The sequence below is a fragment of the Centruroides sculpturatus genome, unplaced genomic scaffold (genome assembly GCF_000671375.1).
Source record: "Centruroides sculpturatus isolate CEXI.00-Female unplaced genomic scaffold, Cexi_2.0 scaffold1992, whole genome shotgun sequence".
In the NCBI taxonomy this organism is placed as follows: Eukaryota; Metazoa; Arthropoda; class Arachnida; order Scorpiones; family Buthidae; genus Centruroides; species Centruroides sculpturatus.
The window spans coordinates 30,322-51,826 of record NW_019386209.1 but is presented as its reverse complement, the minus strand read 5'-3'; the positions used below and the strand labels follow the sequence as shown (position 1 = coordinate 51,826).

The following is a 21,505-nucleotide window of genomic DNA, read 5'->3' as shown; positions in this document are numbered from 1 at the left end:
TCGACCATGAAAGGGAGCCAGTATTTAAACGAGGCTTAATTTTCTAATTTTTAACGATACAATAGCGACGATTATTATTTTAAAAAATTTTTGTTAGGCTTAACATCGATGAAAATTCAACGCGAAGTAGATTAATAGCGATATACTAATATACTAATTACATGGGATATAATAATAGGCCAATACTACACTAATAATGGATTTTTTCATACTTTTCGGTTACCCGACTTTTCAATTATCCAACCAACCCCAGTCCCCAATTGGGTCGGATAATCGAGGCTCTACTGTAATTGTAAAAGTTCATTAATTTATAAAAACATAAAAAATGCAATAATATAAACAAAAAATAATATTAAAGATATGCTAAATTTTAATATAAACAAAATTAAAACAAAACATTGACACCAAATAGCATTCTATCGTTTAAACTAACTTTTTAGTGCTTCAGTATCCAAATCCAGGAGTTGCTATTCCCAAGATACATTAGTAAACACAAAAAAGAGGCATTTCCTCTTTTTTGTGTTTACTAATGTATCTTGGGAATAGCAATTAATAATTACTCATTGACACAGTGGTGTTCGTCTTGAATTTAAATATAGTAATTCTCACTAATTTTGAATTTATGATAATTTAGACTACTATTTCGTATTGTGTATCTTTAAAATACCGAATCCAAGCTTTTAACAACTATTACCTTGCTCTTGCGTCAAGATTTGATTATCATTTTAACTGCCACGTCATCCAAATACGGGTGACGTGGCTTTTTCATCCTAGGCTTTATCACCAGATGTGAGTGAGTGATGGCTTTAACTACTATTATGCTTTGTCACCCACATAGGGGTGACTCTTATATGTTATTTCCTATTACATTTTAAATCTATGGCTTCAGCTGAACCATTTTTTAAACGTTAAATTGCCTCATAGGAAATTTTTTCTGTATTTAAATTATTAAAAACTTTATTTGTAATATAGGCAGGGTTCCTACACATCTGGAAAGTCAGAAATCTTCATTAGCATTCGGAAAAAGTCAGGAAATTTGGCAAAAATTGTCAAAAAGTCAAGAAAAGTCAGCCTCGACTGCCTTGTTGATTTTTTTTTGTTCACAATAAGGGAGNCTTTATTTGTAATATAGGCAGGGTTCCTACACATCTGGAAAGTCAGAAATCTTCATTAGCATTCGGAAAAAGTCAGGAAATTTGGCAAAAATTGTCAAAAAGTCAAGAAAAGTCAGCCTCGACTGCCTTGTTGATTTTTTTTTGTTCACAATAAGGGAGATCAAGTGTAGCCATTTGCAGTCAGCCAAGTAATGTAACACAATGCAACTTATGAAAAGGCATGTAGAATATTTTCAGGATGCAAAAGTTTCTCAAAAATCATTGCACACAAAATAAAACCATAATTTATGAACTAAGTAATAATTATTATTACATAGTTTGGAAAATTTGAATTAAATCATACATATAAGTAGGCCTACCATACAATTTGCCATGCAACACTAAACTGATAAGTTAACATAAATATTTTAGATTAAAGAATGCTTTAATTTAAGCATGTTTTCATCATTACAGGATAGCATATACAATTATAAACTTGATACAATATGTTGATTAATAGAAATAAAATTGAATTCAGTGCCATAAATGATTACTTTTATTTTTAGCACAGACAGTAATTAATGGACTTTTTGACGTCCGAAAATACAAAGTTTATTTATGACGATGACCTCAGAATGAATTTTTATAAGGCTCAAAAGTTTCAGTTAAGGATGAACTTCAAGTAATGAACACAAAAAATATTGTAAAAAGGAATATTTTCATATTATTGAAATTATTCTCCCATCATGGCCATTTTGTCTAACTTCTAAAACACTCCTTTACATTATTTAACTTAAATTATTTTAACTAAAGTTAATAGTTAAAAAGTTATTAGGAGAAAATGAGAAAATTACGTACATTTACAATTTAAATAATTTCATTAGAACATTATAAGTTTTTGAAATAATTCAAAATTTAAAATAACACAAGTTGGGTCTGGGCCATGGTAATTAATACTGGCTTCCCTATATGCTTAGCCCCATCGATGTTTTAGTAGATAAAACACTGGTAGTTAGTTGCAGGTTTGCATCTCAACGATGGGCTGGTCACACAAAGTTTTTCATGTTTTTTTTCATAAATCTAACACCTAAATATAATCAGTTTCCTGTAGAAAGTCTTCCTGGGATGCATCCTTCCACAGTTTTTTGTTTTTAGGTACATCGATATTTAAAAATTACAAATAGCATAAATCCAATCATATTTCCAATATTCCTGTATACAATAACAATAAATGTAAGTTACATTGACAAAAGATGGTTTTAAACATTTTTAAAACTTACATCATCGCACTCCTACTGTTAATTGAACGGTTATCTTATCACCAGATTACAGTAGAGCAGTGGTTCCCAATTAGTTTTTTTTGCGTACCACTTCAAGAAACAGCTCAAACTCGCGTACCCCTTATAGCAGAAATTCATATTAATCCATACTAATATTATAAATTCGAAGATAATGCTGTCTGTCTGTCACCTTTTCACGTCTAAACCGCTGAACAGGTTTTAATAAAATTTGGCACAGAGATAGCTTACATGTTGGAGATGGACATAGGCTACATTTTACTGCGAGAAAATATCTTACTCCCATGAGAAAATTCGATATAATGCGGGCAAAGCTGTGGGTAGACAGCTAGTGATAGAATAAGTTTTTTTTTTACATTTATTACCTTTAAAATACAATTCTAATAATAATGAAAATAACATAAGGTTATTTAATTTTAATGCGACAAATGTGCACGATTTTCTTTGCACAACTTTGTAAAATCTGGTTGCTTTTTGGTCAGCTTCAGTCTCGAGTCATCTTCGAGTTGAAGTCGGTGACAATGTTTAGTTATCGTGTTTGTCACGGCCGAAAATCCGCTCTCGCAGAGGTATGTTGTGCAAAATGGTAGTAAATATGTTATTGCCGCTTCGCTGACACGATGATAGTGATAATTGTACAATTAACAAAAAGTGTACAATTAACACAAATTGTGTTAATTGTACACTTTTTGTTTCTTGCGTAAGAATTTCATTTAGGTATTGTCACAAATGTATTTTTTTAATGAAATTTCGAGAATATTTTTAGTTATAAATAAATGAATTTGTGCATTCGACATCATGTTGTAAATTGCCGAATTTTTGATGGTCCCCCATTGTTTTTTTGATTGCTTCATCTCATGCATTTAAATTTTAAATCGACCAATTTTAGATTGCCGCACGTACCCCTTCACGCAATTTCGCGTACCCCTGGGGGTACGCGTACCACTAATTGGGAACCACTGCAGTAGAGCATCGATTATCCGACTCAATTGGGGACTCAGGTTGGTCGGATAACCGAAAAGAAGGAAAAAAAAATACATTATTAGTATAGTATATTAGGATATTAGTATATCCCATGTAATTAGTTTATTAGTATATTGCTATTAACCAACTTTGCGTTGAATTTTCATTGATGTTTAGCCTAACAAATTTTTTTTTTTAAATAATAATCATTGCTATTGTATCGTTAAAAATTATTTTTAAATTATTTTATTGCTCACGAAAAAAACAACCACTCATAATTAGAAAATTAAGTCTCGTTTAAATACTGGCCTCCCTTCAATGGTCGAGCCGTTGATGTCAGCTAAAATATGCAAAAATTTAACAAAAATAATATTAAAGTAGCCAAGACATAGCCAAATATTGTAGCGCCATATTACTAGCAGATATTTGAAATTTTCCAACTAGAAGTCATTGATTATCTGACTCCCGATTAACCGACCATTCTAGGTCGGTTAATCGGGAGTCAGATAATCAATGACTTCTAGTTGGAAAATTTCAAATATCTGCTAGTAATATGGCGCTACAATATTTGGCTATGTCTTGGCTACTTTANTTGACGGTACAGCACGTTGATTTGTACAAAGTTAGTCAATGTATAGAGACGTGAGGGTCTCTATACATTGACGGTACAGCACGTTGATTTGTACAAAGTTAGTCAATGTATAGAGACGTGAGGGTCTCTATACATTGACGGTACAGCACGTTGATTTGTACAAAGTTAGTCAATGTATAGAGACGTGAGGGTCTCTATACATTGACGGTACAGCACGTTGATTTGTACAAAGTTAGTCAATGTATAGAGACGTGAGGGTCTCTATACATTGACGGTACAGCACGTTGATTTGTACAAAGTTAGTCAATGTATAGAGACGTGAGGGTCTCTATACATTGACGGTACAGCACGTTGATTTGTACAAAGTTAGTCAATGTATAGAGACGTGAGGGTCTCTATACATTGACGGTACAGCACGTTGATTTGTACAAAGTTAGTCAATGTATAGAGACGTGAGGGTCTCTATACATTGACGGTACAGCACGTTGATTTGTACAAAGTTAGTCAATGTATAGAGACGTGAGGGTCTCTATACATTGACGGTACAGCACGTTGATTTGTACAAAGTTAGTCAATGTATAGAGACGTGAGGGTCTCTATACATTGACGGTACAGCACGTTGATTTGTACAAAGTTAGTCAATGTATAGAGACGTGAGGGTCTCTATACATTGACGGTACAGCACGTTGATTTGTACAAAGTTAGTCAATGTATAGAGACGTGAGGGTCTCTATACATTGACGGTACAGCACGTTGATTTGTACAAAGTTAGTCAATGTATAGAGACGTGAGGGTCTCTATACATTGACGGTACAGCACGTTGATTTGTACAAAGTTAGTCAATGTATAGAGACGTGAGGGTCTCTATACATTGACGGTACAGCACGTTGATTTGTACAAAGTTAGTCAATGTATAGAGACGTGAGGGTCTCTATACATTGACGGTACAGCACGTTGATTTGTACAAAGTTAGTCAATGTATAGAGACGTGAGGGTCTCTATACATTGACGGTACAGCACGTTGATTTGTACAAAGTTAGTCAATGTATAGAGACGTGAGGGTCTCTATACATTGACGGTACAGCACGTTGATTTGTACAAAGTTAGTCAATGTATAGAGACGTGAGGGTCTCTATACATTGACGGTACAGCACGTTGATTTGTACAAAGTTAGTCAATGTATAGAGACGTGAGGGTCTCTATACATTGACGGTACAGCACGTTGATTTGTACAAAGTTAGTCAATGTATAGAGACGTGAGGGTCTCTATACATTGACGGTACAGCACGTTGATTTGTACAAAGTTAGTCAATGTATAGAGACGTGAGGGTCTCTATACATTGACGGTACAGCACGTTGATTTGTACAAAGTTAGTCAATGTATAGAGACGTGAGGGTCTCTATACATTGACGGTACAGCACGTTGATTTGTACAAAGTTAGTCAATGTATAGAGACGTGAGGGTCTCTATACATTGACGGTACAGCACGTTGATTTGTACAAAGTTAGTCAATGTATAGAGACGTGAGGGTCTCTATACATTGACGGTACAGCACGTTGATTTGTACAAAGTTAGTCAATGTATAGAGACGTGAGGGTCTCTATACATTGACGGTACAGCACGTTGATTTGTACAAAGTTAGTCAATGTATAGAGACGTGAGGGTCTCTATACATTGACGGTACAGCACGTTGATTTGTACAAAGTTAGTCAATGTATAGAGACGTGAGGGTCTCTATACATTGACGGTACAGCACGTTGATTTGTACAAAGTTAGTCAATGTATAGAGACGTGAGGGTCTCTATACATTGACGGTACAGCACGTTGATTTGTACAAAGTTAGTCAATGTATAGAGACGTGAGGGTCTCTATACATTGACGGTACAGCACGTTGATTTGTACAAAGTTAGTCAATGTATAGAGACGTGAGGGTCTCTATACATTGACGGTACAGCACGTTGATTTGTACAAAGTTAGTCAATGTATAGAGACGTGAGGGTCTCTATACATTGACGGTACAGCACGTTGATTTGTACAAAGTTAGTCAATGTATAGAGACGTGAGGGTCTCTATACATTGACGGTACAGCACGTTGATTTGTACAAAGTTAGTCAATGTATAGAGACGTGAGGGTCTCTATACATTGACGGTACAGCACGTTGATTTGTACAAAGTTAGTCAATGTATAGAGACGTGAGGGTCTCTATACATTGACGGTACAGCACGTTGATTTGTACAAAGTTAGTCAATGTATAGAGACGTGAGGGTCTCTATACATTGACGGTACAGCACGTTGATTTGTACAAAGTTAGTCAATGTATAGAGACGTGAGGGTCTCTATACATTGACGGTACAGCACGTTGATTTGTACAAAGTTAGTCAATGTATAGAGACGTGAGGGTCTCTATACATTGACGGTACAGCACGTTGATTTGTACAAAGTTAGTCAATGTATAGAGACGTGAGGGTCTCTATACATTGACGGTACAGCACGTTGATTTGTACAAAGTTAGTCAATGTATAGAGACGTGAGGGTCTCTATACATTGACGGTACAGCACGTTGATTTGTACAAAGTTAGTCAATGTATAGAGACGTGAGGGTCTCTATACATTGACGGTACAGCACGTTGATTTGTACAAAGTTAGTCAATGTATAGAGACGTGAGGGTCTCTATACATTGACGGTACAGCACGTTGATTTGTACAAAGTTAGTCAATGTATAGAGACGTGAGGGTCTCTATACATTGACGGTACAGCACGTTGATTTGTACAAAGTTAGTCAATGTATAGAGACGTGAGGGTCTCTATACATTGACGGTACAGCACGTTGATTTGTACAAAGTTAGTCAATGTATAGAGACGTGAGGGTCTCTATACATTGACGGTACAGCACGTTGATTTGTACAAAGTTAGTCAATGTATAGAGACGTGAGGGTCTCTATACATTGACGGTACAGCACGTTGATTTGTACAAAGTTAGTCAATGTATAGAGACGTGAGGGTCTCTATACATTGACGGTACAGCACGTTGATTTGTACAAAGTTAGTCAATGTATAGAGACGTGAGGGTCTCTATACATTGACGGTACAGCACGTTGATTTGTACAAAGTTAGTCAATGTATAGAGACGTGAGGGTCTCTATACATTGACGGTACAGCACGTTGATTTGTACAAAGTTAGTCAATGTATAGAGACGTGAGGGTCTCTATACATTGACGGTACAGCACGTTGATTTGTACAAAGTTAGTCAATGTATAGAGACGTGAGGGTCTCTATACATTGACGGTACAGCACGTTGATTTGTACAAAGTTAGTCAATGTATAGAGACGTGAGGGTCTCTATACATTGACGGTACAGCACGTTGATTTGTACAAAGTTAGTCAATGTATAGAGACGTGAGGGTCTCTATACATTGACGGTACAGCACGTTGATTTGTACAAAGTTAGTCAATGTATAGAGACGTGAGGGTCTCTATACATTGACGGTACAGCACGTTGATTTGTACAAAGTTAGTCAATGTATAGAGACGTGAGGGTCTCTATACATTGACGGTACAGCACGTTGATTTGTACAAAGTTAGTCAATGTATAGAGACGTGAGGGTCTCTATACATTGACGGTACAGCACGTTGATTTGTACAAAGTTAGTCAATGTATAGAGACGTGAGGGTCTCTATACATTGACGGTACAGCACGTTGATTTGTACAAAGTTAGTCAATGTATAGAGACGTGAGGGTCTCTATACATTGACGGTACAGCACGTTGATTTGTACAAAGTTAGTCAATGTATAGAGACGTGAGGGTCTCTATACATTGACGGTACAGCACGTTGATTTGTACAAAGTTAGTCAATGTATAGAGACGTGAGGGTCTCTATACATTGACGGTACAGCACGTTGATTTGTACAAAGTTAGTCAATGTATAGAGACGTGAGGGTCTCTATACATTGACGGTACAGCACGTTGATTTGTACAAAGTTAGTCAATGTATAGAGACGTGAGGGTCTCTATACATTGACGGTACAGCACGTTGATTTGTACAAAGTTAGTCAATGTATAGAGACGTGAGGGTCTCTATACATTGACGGTACAGCACGTTGATTTGTACAAAGTTAGTCAATGTATAGAGACGTGAGGGTCTCTATACATTGACGGTACAGCACGTTGATTTGTACAAAGTTAGTCAATGTATAGAGACGTGAGGGTCTCTATACATTGACGGTACAGCACGTTGATTTGTACAAAGTTAGTCAATGTATAGAGACGTGAGGGTCTCTATACATTGACGGTACAGCACGTTGATTTGTACAAAGTTAGTCAATGTATAGAGACGTGAGGGTCTCTATACATTGACGGTACAGCACGTTGATTTGTACAAAGTTAGTCAATGTATAGAGACGTGAGGGTCTCTATACATTGACGGTACAGCACGTTGATTTGTACAAAGTTAGTCAATGTATAGAGACGTGAGGGTCTCTATACATTGACGGTACAGCACGTTGATTTGTACAAAGTTAGTCAATGTATAGAGACGTGAGGGTCTCTATACATTGACGGTACAGCACGTTGATTTGTACAAAGTTAGTCAATGTATAGAGACGTGAGGGTCTCTATACATTGACGGTACAGCACGTTGATTTGTACAAAGTTAGTCAATGTATAGAGACGTGAGGGTCTCTATACATTGACGGTACAGCACGTTGATTTGTACAAAGTTAGTCAATGTATAGAGACGTGAGGGTCTCTATACATTGACGGTACAGCACGTTGATTTGTACAAAGTTAGTCAATGTATAGAGACGTGAGGGTCTCTATACATTGACGGTACAGCACGTTGATTTGTACAAAGTTAGTCAATGTATAGAGACGTGAGGGTCTCTATACATTGACGGTACAGCACGTTGATTTGTACAAAGTTAGTCAATGTATAGAGACGTGAGGGTCTCTATACATTGACGGTACAGCACGTTGATTTGTACAAAGTTAGTCAATGTATAGAGACGTGAGGGTCTCTATACATTGACGGTACAGCACGTTGATTTGTACAAAGTTAGTCAATGTATAGAGACGTGAGGGTCTCTATACATTGACGGTACAGCACGTTGATTTGTACAAAGTTAGTCAATGTATAGAGACGTGAGGGTCTCTATACATTGACGGTACAGCACGTTGATTTGTACAAAGTTAGTCAATGTATAGAGACGTGAGGGTCTCTATACATTGACGGTACAGCACGTTGATTTGTACAAAGTTAGTCAATGTATAGAGACGTGAGGGTCTCTATACATTGACGGTACAGCACGTTGATTTGTACAAAGTTAGTCAATGTATAGAGACGTGAGGGTCTCTATACATTGACGGTACAGCACGTTGATTTGTACAAAGTTAGTCAATGTATAGAGACGTGAGGGTCTCTATACATTGACGGTACAGCACGTTGATTTGTACAAAGTTAGTCAATGTATAGAGACGTGAGGGTCTCTATACATTGACGGTACAGCACGTTGATTTGTACAAAGTTAGTCAATGTATAGAGACGTGAGGGTCTCTATACATTGACGGTACAGCACGTTGATTTGTACAAAGTTAGTCAATGTATAGAGACGTGAGGGTCTCTATACATTGACGGTACAGCACGTTGATTTGTACAAAGTTAGTCAATGTATAGAGACGTGAGGGTCTCTATACATTGACAGTACAGCACGTTGATTTGTACAAAGTTAGTCAATGTATAGAGACGTGAGGGTCTCTATACATTGACGGTACAGCATGTGAATTTGTACAAAGTTAGTCAGGGAAAGTCATGGAATTTAAAACAAAAATTTGAGTAGGTACCCTGTATATACAGGGTGAGTCAAAATTATGTGAACAATCTTAATTTTTAATTAAACATTATTAATGAAACATCTTAATTTTGTTTCGTTTTCTATTCCGATTGGTAGTGACGGACCGTTCTTATGGCCTCCCCAATATCCAGTGTTCTGGCACTAAATTGTACTGTTGAGCGTTGGTTTGAGTGCATTAATCATTCTGGTGATCAGGTTGAGACTCTATATAATGCAAACTTTGAGTGAATGCTTTCTTTCAAATAGTGTTCACGTAATTTTGATTCGCCCAAGATTGCTCACATAATTTTGATTCACCCTGTACCTCTTCAAAGCACTTCTGGCATTAAAAGAGCTTGATGTCACATGAATTGCAGCATTATTTTTAGACTTTTGTGTTTTCTCTGGTTATATTTCTACTTTTTATTTTTTGTCATTTTAATGGCACAGTATATATGCTCTTCTTATTGTTTTACCATCTTTATACAAATTCTTTATGATATGCACATTATTGCACATTGATTTATCACAAGAGATTTTTTTTTCTCAGATATGAAACCGCTATTATTTCGATCTTCTCTTTTGCTTTATGAATGTTATGTGAGCATTAACAATAGTTCCAAATAATTGCCAGCATTTACTAATTTGAGCTTTAATGATGATACTACTACTGTTGCATTGTAATAGTTTATCAAACCCCACTGCATTTGTTCTTTTAAAGTATAAATAAAATTTGAGTTTAAGGAGAGTGTACTTTTTGGATCATCCAATATGCATTTGAGTAAAGACCTTGCTAATTTACACCAAAACTTCCTCAATTAGCTCAAATTAGTGAGGTTCTACTATATATATTTGTCTAGTCCAAACACATCCAAACATTCCTGGAGGTAGCTGTTACTGTTATGTCCTCTTCTAATATGTCTTAACAAAACCTACTGCAAACGTCTTTCATTCATTGTACACATAGCCTATATTTCAATACTCTATTATTCAGTGTTAATACATTACTCTGCATGAACGTTATAATTACTGTATATTAAAATGTACAGTATTATGTGAAATTATTATTGTTTACTTTTATAATCCATATTAAACTTTTAGCGGGATTCAATCCAGTATTCTATTTACAGTTCTGTACTGTATATTAATTTTTCATAACCTCACAAGAATTGCAATAATAATAAATTTCATCTTAGATGGAAATTTATTATTATTATTGTGTTTTATGTTGTGTTATGTTTGTGTCTCTTACTTTTAAAACTTTGTATGCATTTTCTTCTCTTCTATCTGACTTTTGATAAGTGTTTGTGTATTATTTTACATTAATTTGTAATAACTAGAAGTAATAATATACCAGAAAAATATCGTATTTCATCCAATTACCAGATGGAGAGTCATAATTCTAACTTAGTCATTTATACTGCTAGCAAAGAGTGAGCAAGCAAATTAATGTTCACAGCTGAGACAAAACGACAGATCAAACAAATTCGTGGCATGCACATGCCCACTACAGCACCCTCTTAACTACCTCTTGTGCTCTGATTTAAAAGTTTCTTGTCCTGGTTGTATTAATGTCATCTATGTGAGTATAAAATTGCTATAACGGACTTATTGTACAGGAAGAACGGCAAAATGGTGTGAATTTTCACACCATTTTGCCGTTCTTTAATTGAACAGAATATGCTTTTCGGGAGGAGAAGAGGCTTTAATTGAACAGAATATGCATTTCGGGTATTATATCCCTCTTCAATTCTGTTTATGCCGTATCTGGTAGTACAAAACATAGACTTAAATTTTGCTATTTTAACAGTTTTATACATTTAGAACAATAATTACGGTATAATAACATTTATAATTAGATTAGTATAATCTTATGATGTAATAATAAAACGAAAAATTGTGTGCTGTTTTAAAGTATTGCGGAATAACATGTTTACTTATATATATACATATATATGATTGGGAGTAAAGTACAGTCACTTTACACTCCACTGTAGTGTTGTTACAGACACACTGCTTAGTAGAAAACAAGGAGATTTACGTTGTTTTCTAAGCAGTTTGTCTGTAACAACACTACAGTGGAGATATGACTGTACTTTACTTCCAATCATATATGCATTCCTTCCAACAATAATAGAACATACAATGATTGCCTAGAAACTCTTTATTATTTTCATGTAACTTTGATGAAATTTTCTAGTATATTTGATAGCAAAATATCAACAACTATTGCATAAGTTTTGAGAAAAGTGATTAATAAACAAAAGTGTTTGAGATTGTTGAATGTTGATAATAATATCTAAGTATCTCAATAATAAGGAGCAACAAACAGGAAAAGAAAACAGTGGGTGCAAGAGTTCAACAACATCTAGAGAATGATATGCAATTGTTCGACATGCATGCAAGGAAACACATCCATTCAAAAAATCAAAAATAAATTAAGGCTGAGCTGCAGTAAATCAACAGTACACAAAGTTTTGAGATCAACAGACAAAATGAAGACAGTCAACTGGCTCAAGGAGAAACACAAACAACTTCAACTACAGTTTGCCAGAAATAACTTTGCTTTTTGCCATCCTTCCCCTCTTTTAATCTTCTTGGATGAGAAAAATTGGAATCTTGACAGACCCGACGGTTTTAAGTATTATTGGGTTGACAAAAGACTAGATTAAAAGCAGTACACAAAGAGTAGTACAGAGTAAGTAGTAAAGAGTAGTAAAGAGTAGTACAGTAGTAGTAAAGAGTAGTGGTGGTGGTATACTTCTGATCTGGGTGGGGATTGGATGGGATGGAATAGAAAGACAGATGTAGTATTTATTGATGGTCAAAATTTATCAGGAACTTGTATGGAGGCAGTTCAAAACTTATGGACAGAAAATTGCTGGACAGATCTTTGAATTCCTACAGGATAATGCAAGCTTCCGTGAATCAAAATCAATATTATCCTTTTTTAGGATCAAGAACGTCCGACTTCTGGACTGGCCACTCCTCGGTGCAGATTTAAACCCAATTGAAAATCTTTGGGTTACTTGGTTTTCCAAATGTTTAGCAGCGGAAAGCAATACAAGACCATCACCGAACTAAAGACTGATCTCGTTGAAGTATGGGAAAATATTCCACACGAGCAACCGCAATCTATGATTAATTCAATGTCTAATCATATTTTTCAGCTTGTTTCCAAAAATGGTAGCAAAATCAGCTACTAATTTTAATTTAAAAAGATATCATAAGTCAAGATGTTCTATTAATGTTGGACATTCTGTTTTTGCTAATAGTACCTAGCTCTTTTGTTTATTAATCATTTTTCTCCAAATTAGTGCAATCATTATTGATCTCTTACTATAAAATGTACTAGAATAATTAATACTAAAAATAAATTAAATGTAAATGACGTATGCAAATTTTCACAGGCCGGTATGACATTATTAAATCGGTCGACAGTGCGTGACTAGATTGTATCTCGATACTCTTGTATGTTAGTGTTCAAATTGTGTTACTTACTTTGTGCTTCTGTATTGCCTACTGAATAGGAACTGTCGGAAAATATAGTTCAAAATGCATATAGTGTAAGTAAATCTCTTTGATGATGATAAAAAAAGGACTGATGAAAAAATCGGCGATTTTTATTTTTTTAACAATACCTTCGCTTTTGTAGGTTTTAAAGTTACATATATATTTTAACTGATCTCCCACAATATACAACCAATTACAGTAGAGCTTCGATTATCCAAAACAATTCGTGACTGGGGTTGTTTGGATAACTGATTTTTCGGATAATTGATCATATACGAAAAATATATTAACACAAAACTGTACTGTATATAATCTGTATCACGCGTCTTACAAATTAATACCTTACATAATGTAGTACATTAAAGTAGGCCTACAATTTACGTTGGCAGGGAAGGGGAGAGTGCTGCAACGCCACGGCACTACCAGAAATTTGAATTTGCCGACCGGAATGCTTTCGGTTAACCGATGTTTCGATTGATCGGTATTCGGATAATCGATGCTCTACCGTAATTAGAATTGTTCGTTGAAATAAATCCATGCATCTTCCTTTTTGCTTTTACAAAATAATTAAATCTTCTATGTAACAAAGCTGTGAACGTGTCGCCATACCGTCTTTAAATTGTACGAATACTGTAGTTTCTAAGACATTCAAACATATATCAGCAAAATATTCAGCCATTGGCAGACCAACCTTTGTTGGTATCATTTTTGTAAAGTATGGACCAGATTTTTGCTTCTAAATGAAGAAACAGACTTTTTATAATCCGCGACTGATTCCTTGGCAGGATTTTAGATCAAATTTTTGTAATCTTGATCACAATGCTGAATAAATATTTATCACTCAGCTTCTAAAATTATTTAAACATTTTATTTTATATTTATGTTAAGTAAGAACGGAGCAAATAAAGTTACAATTAAGACATTTTAATTTTAAAATTCATATATAAGAGGAATAGCTATATAAATCTTCAAAATTTTTTGTTTCAGAGAGGCTTGGTGGTCTTTTGAATCCTTTCCAGCGTCGCTGGTGTGCTATAAAAGATGGAATACTATATTATTTTGAAAGACCCACAGACAGAAGACAGAAAGGTGAGATACCATTAGCAGGATATAGAGTTAATCCGGCACCCACGGCAACAAAAGACGTTAATAAACGCGATCTATGCTTTGAGTTGACGTGTCCAGGAAGAAAAACGTATCAGGTTCGTATTAATTCTTACGTGAAAATTTTAATAAATTTATTTGGTCTCCAAACACACCGAAATAGCACGCTATTTTAAATAAATCTAATTTTGCAGTTTATGGCATTAACACCGAAAGACGTTAAACAATGGGTAGCAGCAATTGAAAGAAATAATAAAATGTCTCACAATGGTAATTCAAACAAACATAAGTTTACAATATATGATATTAATGCTTTCTTATTTCATTTTATAAGTTTATCTTTGCAAGTGCCTTTAGTTTATATTTATATAAAACAAAAATCCAAAAGACGAACAAATAATCAAACACAGATTCATTGAAAAAAGAAAGAAGTAAGACAAAATATGTTTATTTCAAAGGCCATTCTTGAGAGGATCGGAATTTTTATTTGTTAAGTTGAAGTCTGTTATAAAGAAAGGAAACAGTATTTTAATTTTCTTTAACAAATCTTTTCAAACTATATTTACTTCTAATTATTATCCAATTTATTCCTGAAAATCCTTTTTTAAAAGTGAAGGGGTTAAGGAGCATGAATCATCATCATCATTTCTTCTAGAGTGGAACGAACCAACCTGGAATGCAAATTTGATTTGCAGAAAACAAAAAAAAAATTGAAATAATTAGTTTGTTATTTATGGTACAGTACAGTACTTCTTTACTAGAAAGCTGTCTAGAGACATTTGTTTTTGCCAACGCTTGAAAATCTGCATTATCATAAAATAAATTTGTAGCACGCACGTCAGCCTTATTAGGGTGACGTTTCTCAATGTACTTGGTGTGTTTATTGTATAATGGGCTACGGTTGTTGACGTTTATATGTAATATGCATGATTACGAGCGACACTAAGTTGCTAGCAGAACGAGTGCTAAGCACAGACTGACGTAGCATGCGCACAATCCGCAACTTCCCCTCTCCTCTCCTCGTGCTAGTCATTTTTTTACAATTTGTTTTGCTCATTAAGCAAGATTTCACTGTATTTTTAAATAATGAGAAGTAATCATTTTGACAATGCATTTTTGAATGATTGAATCTAATTGCAATATTACTAAGTTTTACGTATGGATACATACTATTTTTTGTTAAAAATTACTTTCTAATCATTGGAACTTTTATCACTTGAAGCTCCATGTTATCCGAAAATACTTCTGAAACAGAGTAATTTCTAGTAATTTTGTTTCTCAGTTTATGAGAATTGAAGATACTTTTGCTTTTTTAATATTTAGCCTTGTATATTACTGCCATTGATGTTAGTGAGAAATATATTTGGCATCAACAACATGTCAGGTAATCTTATGGTTTGGTTTTGATGATCACGCCTAGTAGTGGTGCAATCAGGAAATATTGCATCTTCACACGTTGCCTTTCATGGCAGGACTGCAAATAGCCATTTTCCAGCAAGATAATGCTCAGCCACCTACAACTAGGGTTACTCAGAAATGTTTCCATCATATTGCCTCATTTCCTTGGCCTGCTCAGTCTTCTGATTTGTCACCTATTGAGCACTTGTTGGACCAAACAACAATAGCACTGGCTGCCTACAAATGTGTGAGATCTGGAGTAGTAGTTGTAACTGTTGGCAAATCTGTCATAGAATAGCACATGGTGCTATGTGCCTCATTGCCCAATGGAATCACTGCACCTATCTAGACAAGAGGTACAGTACATATGAGGTGTACTGTTCCACATGTAAAGTTGTCCTTTTGTTATGATACGGTAATCACTTATTACTATTGTCATTACGTTTGCACTAATAGTTTCATTTGATTCCACGGCATCACCGGTCTGTTGGCAAAAATTAAAGTACACTCATTGACAAGAAAATCACACACGATTTTCTTGTCAATGAGTTACATATTCTTTAGTAATTAACCAGATTAGTCTTTCAGAGATGGAGGATTGTTCAGCTTTTTACAGTCTTCCATCCCCCTATTCCTATTTTCAGCCAGTCTTTGTTCTCTGAAAGAGTATTTGAACTGAGGCTTTGTTTTTGTTTTAAAATATTTTATATGTAATTGTTTCAGAATGTTAAAAGTGGTACATTGTTTAAGTAAGGTTGGTTATGGATTACAGTGTACACTATTTAGAGGTAAATATAATAATGTCCTATTTGAAGGATTTGAGGATTGTAAAAACGTCCATTAAGCAGAAGTGTCTGTTAATAGAGGTTTGATTGTGTTATTTTAGTGTATCAATGGTTAAAGAATATATTAGTACTTTACAGACTTAGTCTGCAACTCAAAAAATGTACATGGCCTGCCAGAAACCTACAAAGCTCTCTTATGGCCTCATCAATATAGATTGTTTATAAGAATAAACTAGCAGTGCTTGCAAAAATAATTTGACTGTGTCTGTTAGAATAGCATTGAGCACTTGCATTTTCATTTATTTATTTCCTAATAAACCAATTTATCTGTTAACAGCTAATAGTTTGGAGATTTCGACAGCAAATGAATTTCAGAGAGACTCGTCTACTTTGGGATCCGTGGAGAGCGACGAGGATAACATTTACGAAATGGTCGACGAGACGGGTAATCAGACCAAATTTCCAAAAGGAGCGAACGATGCCGAAAACGAACCTCTGTACGTGGAGGGAGAATCGTGCGATCAAAACGATCTGTATACCGATGCCGAAAGCACGACAAACGAATGGGAAAATTTTAATCCCCAAGACTGGTACGTCGGACTGTGGGACTGTAAAGGAGACGACAAAAACGAACTCGATTTCTTGCGCGGAGATCTTATTCACATAATTAGCAAAGAGTACGATTCCTGTGCCTGGTGGGTTGGTCTTTTGAAAGGCAAAGTTGGATTAGTACCAAAATCGTATCTAATGGAAGCTTATGAAGCAATCTAATATTTGATGATTTTTCCTAAGCCTTTAAGTTGCCTTTTCTGTAAATTCTCTCTCTCTTTTTTTGTTATTGTATNTCTGACTCCCGATTAACCGACCATTCTAGGTCGGTTAATCGGGAGTCAGATAATCAATGCTCTACTGTATTTCTCTTATATATCTCCACCCCTCGTTCCCTCTGTCGATGATTCTGTTCCATGATTGGTGTATTTCTCTTCCTATATTGTTGTTCATTCTATTCTTTTGTCTTGCTATGTGGATACCTTCATATAATTTTAAAATTATTATTATTATTTTCTTTATTTTTATAGTGCTCAGATCTATTTCACATCCTGTTGTATTGCAGTGTTCTACTACCGCTGAATTTGCATAATTACTTTTGATGGTGCGAATATGTTCTTTTATACGTATTTTAATTTTCTTTTTGTTTCTCCTATGTATGTTTTCTTTTGTTCACAACTGCAATCAAACGAATATACTATACCTTTTTCTTCTGTTATCTCGTATTTTTTTTTATCGTTTCTATAATATAAATATCGTGACAAAAAATTAGAATATTAGCTATATGTGTGTTAAATATAGGAAATACAACAAAATAAACTTAATATTTTGTGGCCTCTCCATTTGCCATAATTAGTGCTCTCAATCTGTCGGGCACGGTGCAGATTAATGCTTTGCATTTGTTTCTGGAGATGCTGTTCCAAATGTGTCGAATGCATGTCACTAGTTCCTCTTTAGAATTTGATCGCCGCTCATTAAGTCGTCGTTTCATGACTCTCCACAAAATTTCAATGGGTTTAAGTCTGGGGAATTGCTTGGCCAAGGCAGGATTGCAATCTATTGTTCTTGTAATCAATGTATCGTTGACGCAGTATGAGAGGATGCTCTGTCTTGTTGATATAGAAATGTTTTCTTAATTAAATTCCCTGCTGATTGTATCATAAATGTGTCGAAGATGTCTTAATATATCTGTGCAATGACACGTTTTGAAGAATGCACAGTTGTCCTATGCCGTTAGCACTCATGCATCCCCAGATCATAATATGTGATGCAAACTTCACGGATCTCTTCATACAGTCCTTTTGGAAGGCATCTTTGGTTGTTTTCCATACTCGTAGGCCTTGGTCACCATGGGAGAGACAAAACTGGGATTCGTCACTGAAGAGAGTATTCCAGTCATCTTGTCCCCACATGAACATCTCTCTGTACCATCTGACACGTGCTTGTTGTTGCTTTTTCATTATAGTTGACTTCATCTTGGGAACACAGTAGTTGAAGTGCAAGTCGTGCAACCTTTGGCATGTGGTTCGGCTACTAACATTCACTCCAGTTGCTGTCCATTGTGCATGCAAGTGTTTAATGCTCTTAAAGCAGTTTTGCATGACAGTCCTTCTCAAGTTTCTCTCATCCCTTGCAGTTGTTACTCATTTACATCCACATTTCTGGCATTTATTACTTAAAATTTGAACATGGTACTCTAGAGACTGTTGGCTGCAAGCATTTTATATAATTCACAATTTCTTTTTATGTTCTTCCTACCTTGTACAAGTCTATGATAATATCTTTAGATCTGTCACTGATGTCGCGCTTACTCCCAACGTTGTACTGTCATACTGTGCTTCCCAGCAATATGGAAATTTACAATTTAGTTTTTTAATGGCTGTTTGTTTGGTTGTTTTTGCTAATATTCTAATTTTTTGTCACTGTCAAACTGTTGTTCTATTTTTTTGCCATATCATTTCCATTTGTAACAAAAAAACGTTTGAGTTAATTTGGGTGATTAATGGGTATAATAAACATATATAAACATTGTTTATATAGGATAAAAAAAGTTTTGTACTTTGTGTTGTTCATGAGAAAATGTACACTAAACTAGGATGAATATTCTAATTTTTTGTCTAGGAGTTGTACATTTTAAATATATTAAATTTCATGCTTATTGGAATGATAGATTTATAATTAATTACTTTAGGAATCTACATAGGCTTTACATATTTTTTATATATTAATTTATCGTCTTTTCTTTCTATTGTTATATCTAAATAGTTAATGCTATTCTGTCTTTCTGTTTCAATTTCAGATTTGATATTTTCTTTTACGTGGTTAGTTAAATTCTCATTTGTTTTTTCCTTTGTCAAATATTATAATACAGCCATCCACACACCTGTTGTTAAATTCAATACCTTGTATATTACTAATTTGTTCATCAATCTGTATCGTGAATATTATTTCCGCCCGCTTTGGACCTTTATATTAGTTCCCATAGGTTTTCCATTCGTTTGGGTGTAGAATTTTTTATTAAACTGGAAATAATTGTTTTCAATTATTAATAAACATAATTTAATTATCCATTCTGGTGCATCTATTCTTTATAATGAACTAGCTGGGGTACCTGGCTTCGCTCAGGGAGTTGATATGAGATTGTTGAGATAGTTGGAATAAAAGGATAAACTTTAAAATATAAGAGGTAGAATATGTTTTCAATAAAATTTTTTTAACTATTTACAATACTTGTTTATAAACAACATTTTTCATTTTGTTATCCGCGGTATATATGTACAAATTTTTCGAATTTCCTACTCGAGAGCAAGCTACGTATAGTTGACCGTGAGAGAAGCGGGAGTCTTTGAGGTTGATGCCGCAATGTTTTAAAGTGTGTCCTTGCGCTTTGTTAATTGTAAAACTATAGGCTAATTTGATTGGAAATTGCAGTCTTTTAAATTGGAATGGCAGTTCAGTAGAGATCAGTGGTATTCTGGGGATAAATACTGTGTCCCCTTTGTCCTTTCCAGTCATAAGTTCGGCTTCAGTGATGTTATTCGATAGCTGTTTGATGATCATCCTTGTTCCGTTACATAATTTTGGTGAGTTCAGATTTCTGAGTAGTATGATCAGAGATCCAATTTTCAGTCGAAGGCAGTGTAATGGCATTCCTGGTACTTGCAAACAGTTTAGAAATTCTGTAGGGAAGTTGACATTTTCTTCAACGTTTACCATTTGTGTTAATCGATTTGTGTATTTGCTCCTCACCGGGAATTTTCTTTTGAATATTAAAGTTGATATTATCGACAATATTATTTTTAGTTGCCAAAATTGCCCTTTGAAGTAGCCACTCCAGATTGGTTGTGAACAATGTTTGGATAAATTTGGTCGATGAGTTCGTTTTCAGTAGTGGCTATGTTGCAAAAATCACTGTTGAGTTCAATGAGGCTGGTCATCTGGTCAATGGGATACGTGCCTTCGCCTATTTGTAAAAGTTTTTGAGCAAAATGTGCTGTTGTTTCGTCTTTCGAGAGTTCAACTCTCATATTTTTTGTTAGTGGCAGTATTTGTGTGTGTGGCCAGAGATGTGATTTTTTTAAGCATGCATTGATCTCGTCTGCTGGTGTTGAATTGGGGATAACTGGAAGTGTTTGTCGAAAATCTCCCAAGAGTATGAGTAGAGCTCCTCCCATCACTTCAGAGTTTCCTCGCAAGTCCTGTAATGATCTGTCAATGGCTTTGAGTGATTTTTTATGTGCCATTGTGCATTCGTCCCAAAAGATAATGTTAGCTTGTTTTAGAAGTTCACCCCGTCCAGATGCTCTTGAGATTTTACATACCGGAAATTGTTCTTCGGCTATATTCAATGGTAGTTGTAGGGCCAAATGGGCAGTTCGTCTTCCTTCCATAAGTGTGACTGCAATGCCGGATGATGCCAGTGCAAGTGTGATGTGTTGTTTAGCACGTATTTCTGCCAGCAATAGATTTATTAGAAATGTTTTCCCTGTGCCGCCAGTGCGTCCAAGTAAATAATTCTGCCAGTGTTGTTGATCCGGTCCATGATGACATTGTAAATTTTTTTTTTTGTTGTCATTGAGGAGTGGTTTGTTGTGAGCAATGTATTGAAGTAGTTTGTTGATGTAGCTTTTTTCCTTTGCAATTTCGAAGTTTAGCACACTGAAAGCATCTTTTCGTGGTGCTGGCATCCCAAGTTGTACTAAGGTCTGGTTTTTTATTGCTAAACATTTATCTTCTAGGCGAATGAGTGTTTCATTGAAGATGTCGTTGTTGAATTTGATGGGTTACATGTTAGAATTATGGCAAATAAGTCTCTGATTTGTTCAGCTGAGGCTGTGATTGAGGCTTCTTGTAGTGTTAATTTCCAGTAGTCCTAAGC

At 35.1% G+C, this 21,505-nt stretch overlaps 2 protein-coding genes across 4 annotated transcripts in view; both read left to right on the top strand.

Annotated features, from left to right (window-relative positions):
- LOC111614090 (src kinase-associated phosphoprotein 2-B-like) overlaps positions 1–17,414 on the top strand; it is a 43,649-nt gene extending 26,235 nt beyond the window's left edge. For all 3 annotated transcript variants that reach the window (XM_023355472.1, XM_023355470.1, XM_023355471.1), the window contains 3 exons: positions 14,279–14,493; positions 14,590–14,665; positions 16,916–17,414. In XM_023355472.1, the coding sequence (XP_023211240.1) occupies positions 14,279–14,493; positions 14,590–14,665; positions 16,916–17,349 (725 nt within the window). In that variant the 3' untranslated portion in view covers positions 17,350–17,414. The remainder of the gene's footprint in view (positions 1–14,278; positions 14,494–14,589; positions 14,666–16,915) is intronic.
- Positions 17,415–21,103: 3,689 nt separating this feature from the next.
- The window catches only part of LOC111614092 (src kinase-associated phosphoprotein 2-B-like), an 11,102-nt gene continuing 10,700 nt past the window's right edge, over positions 21,104–21,505 (top strand). The window contains exon 1 of the mRNA XM_023355475.1: positions 21,104–21,178. Coding sequence (XP_023211243.1) covers positions 21,104–21,178 — 75 coding nt within the window. The remainder of the gene's footprint in view (positions 21,179–21,505) is intronic.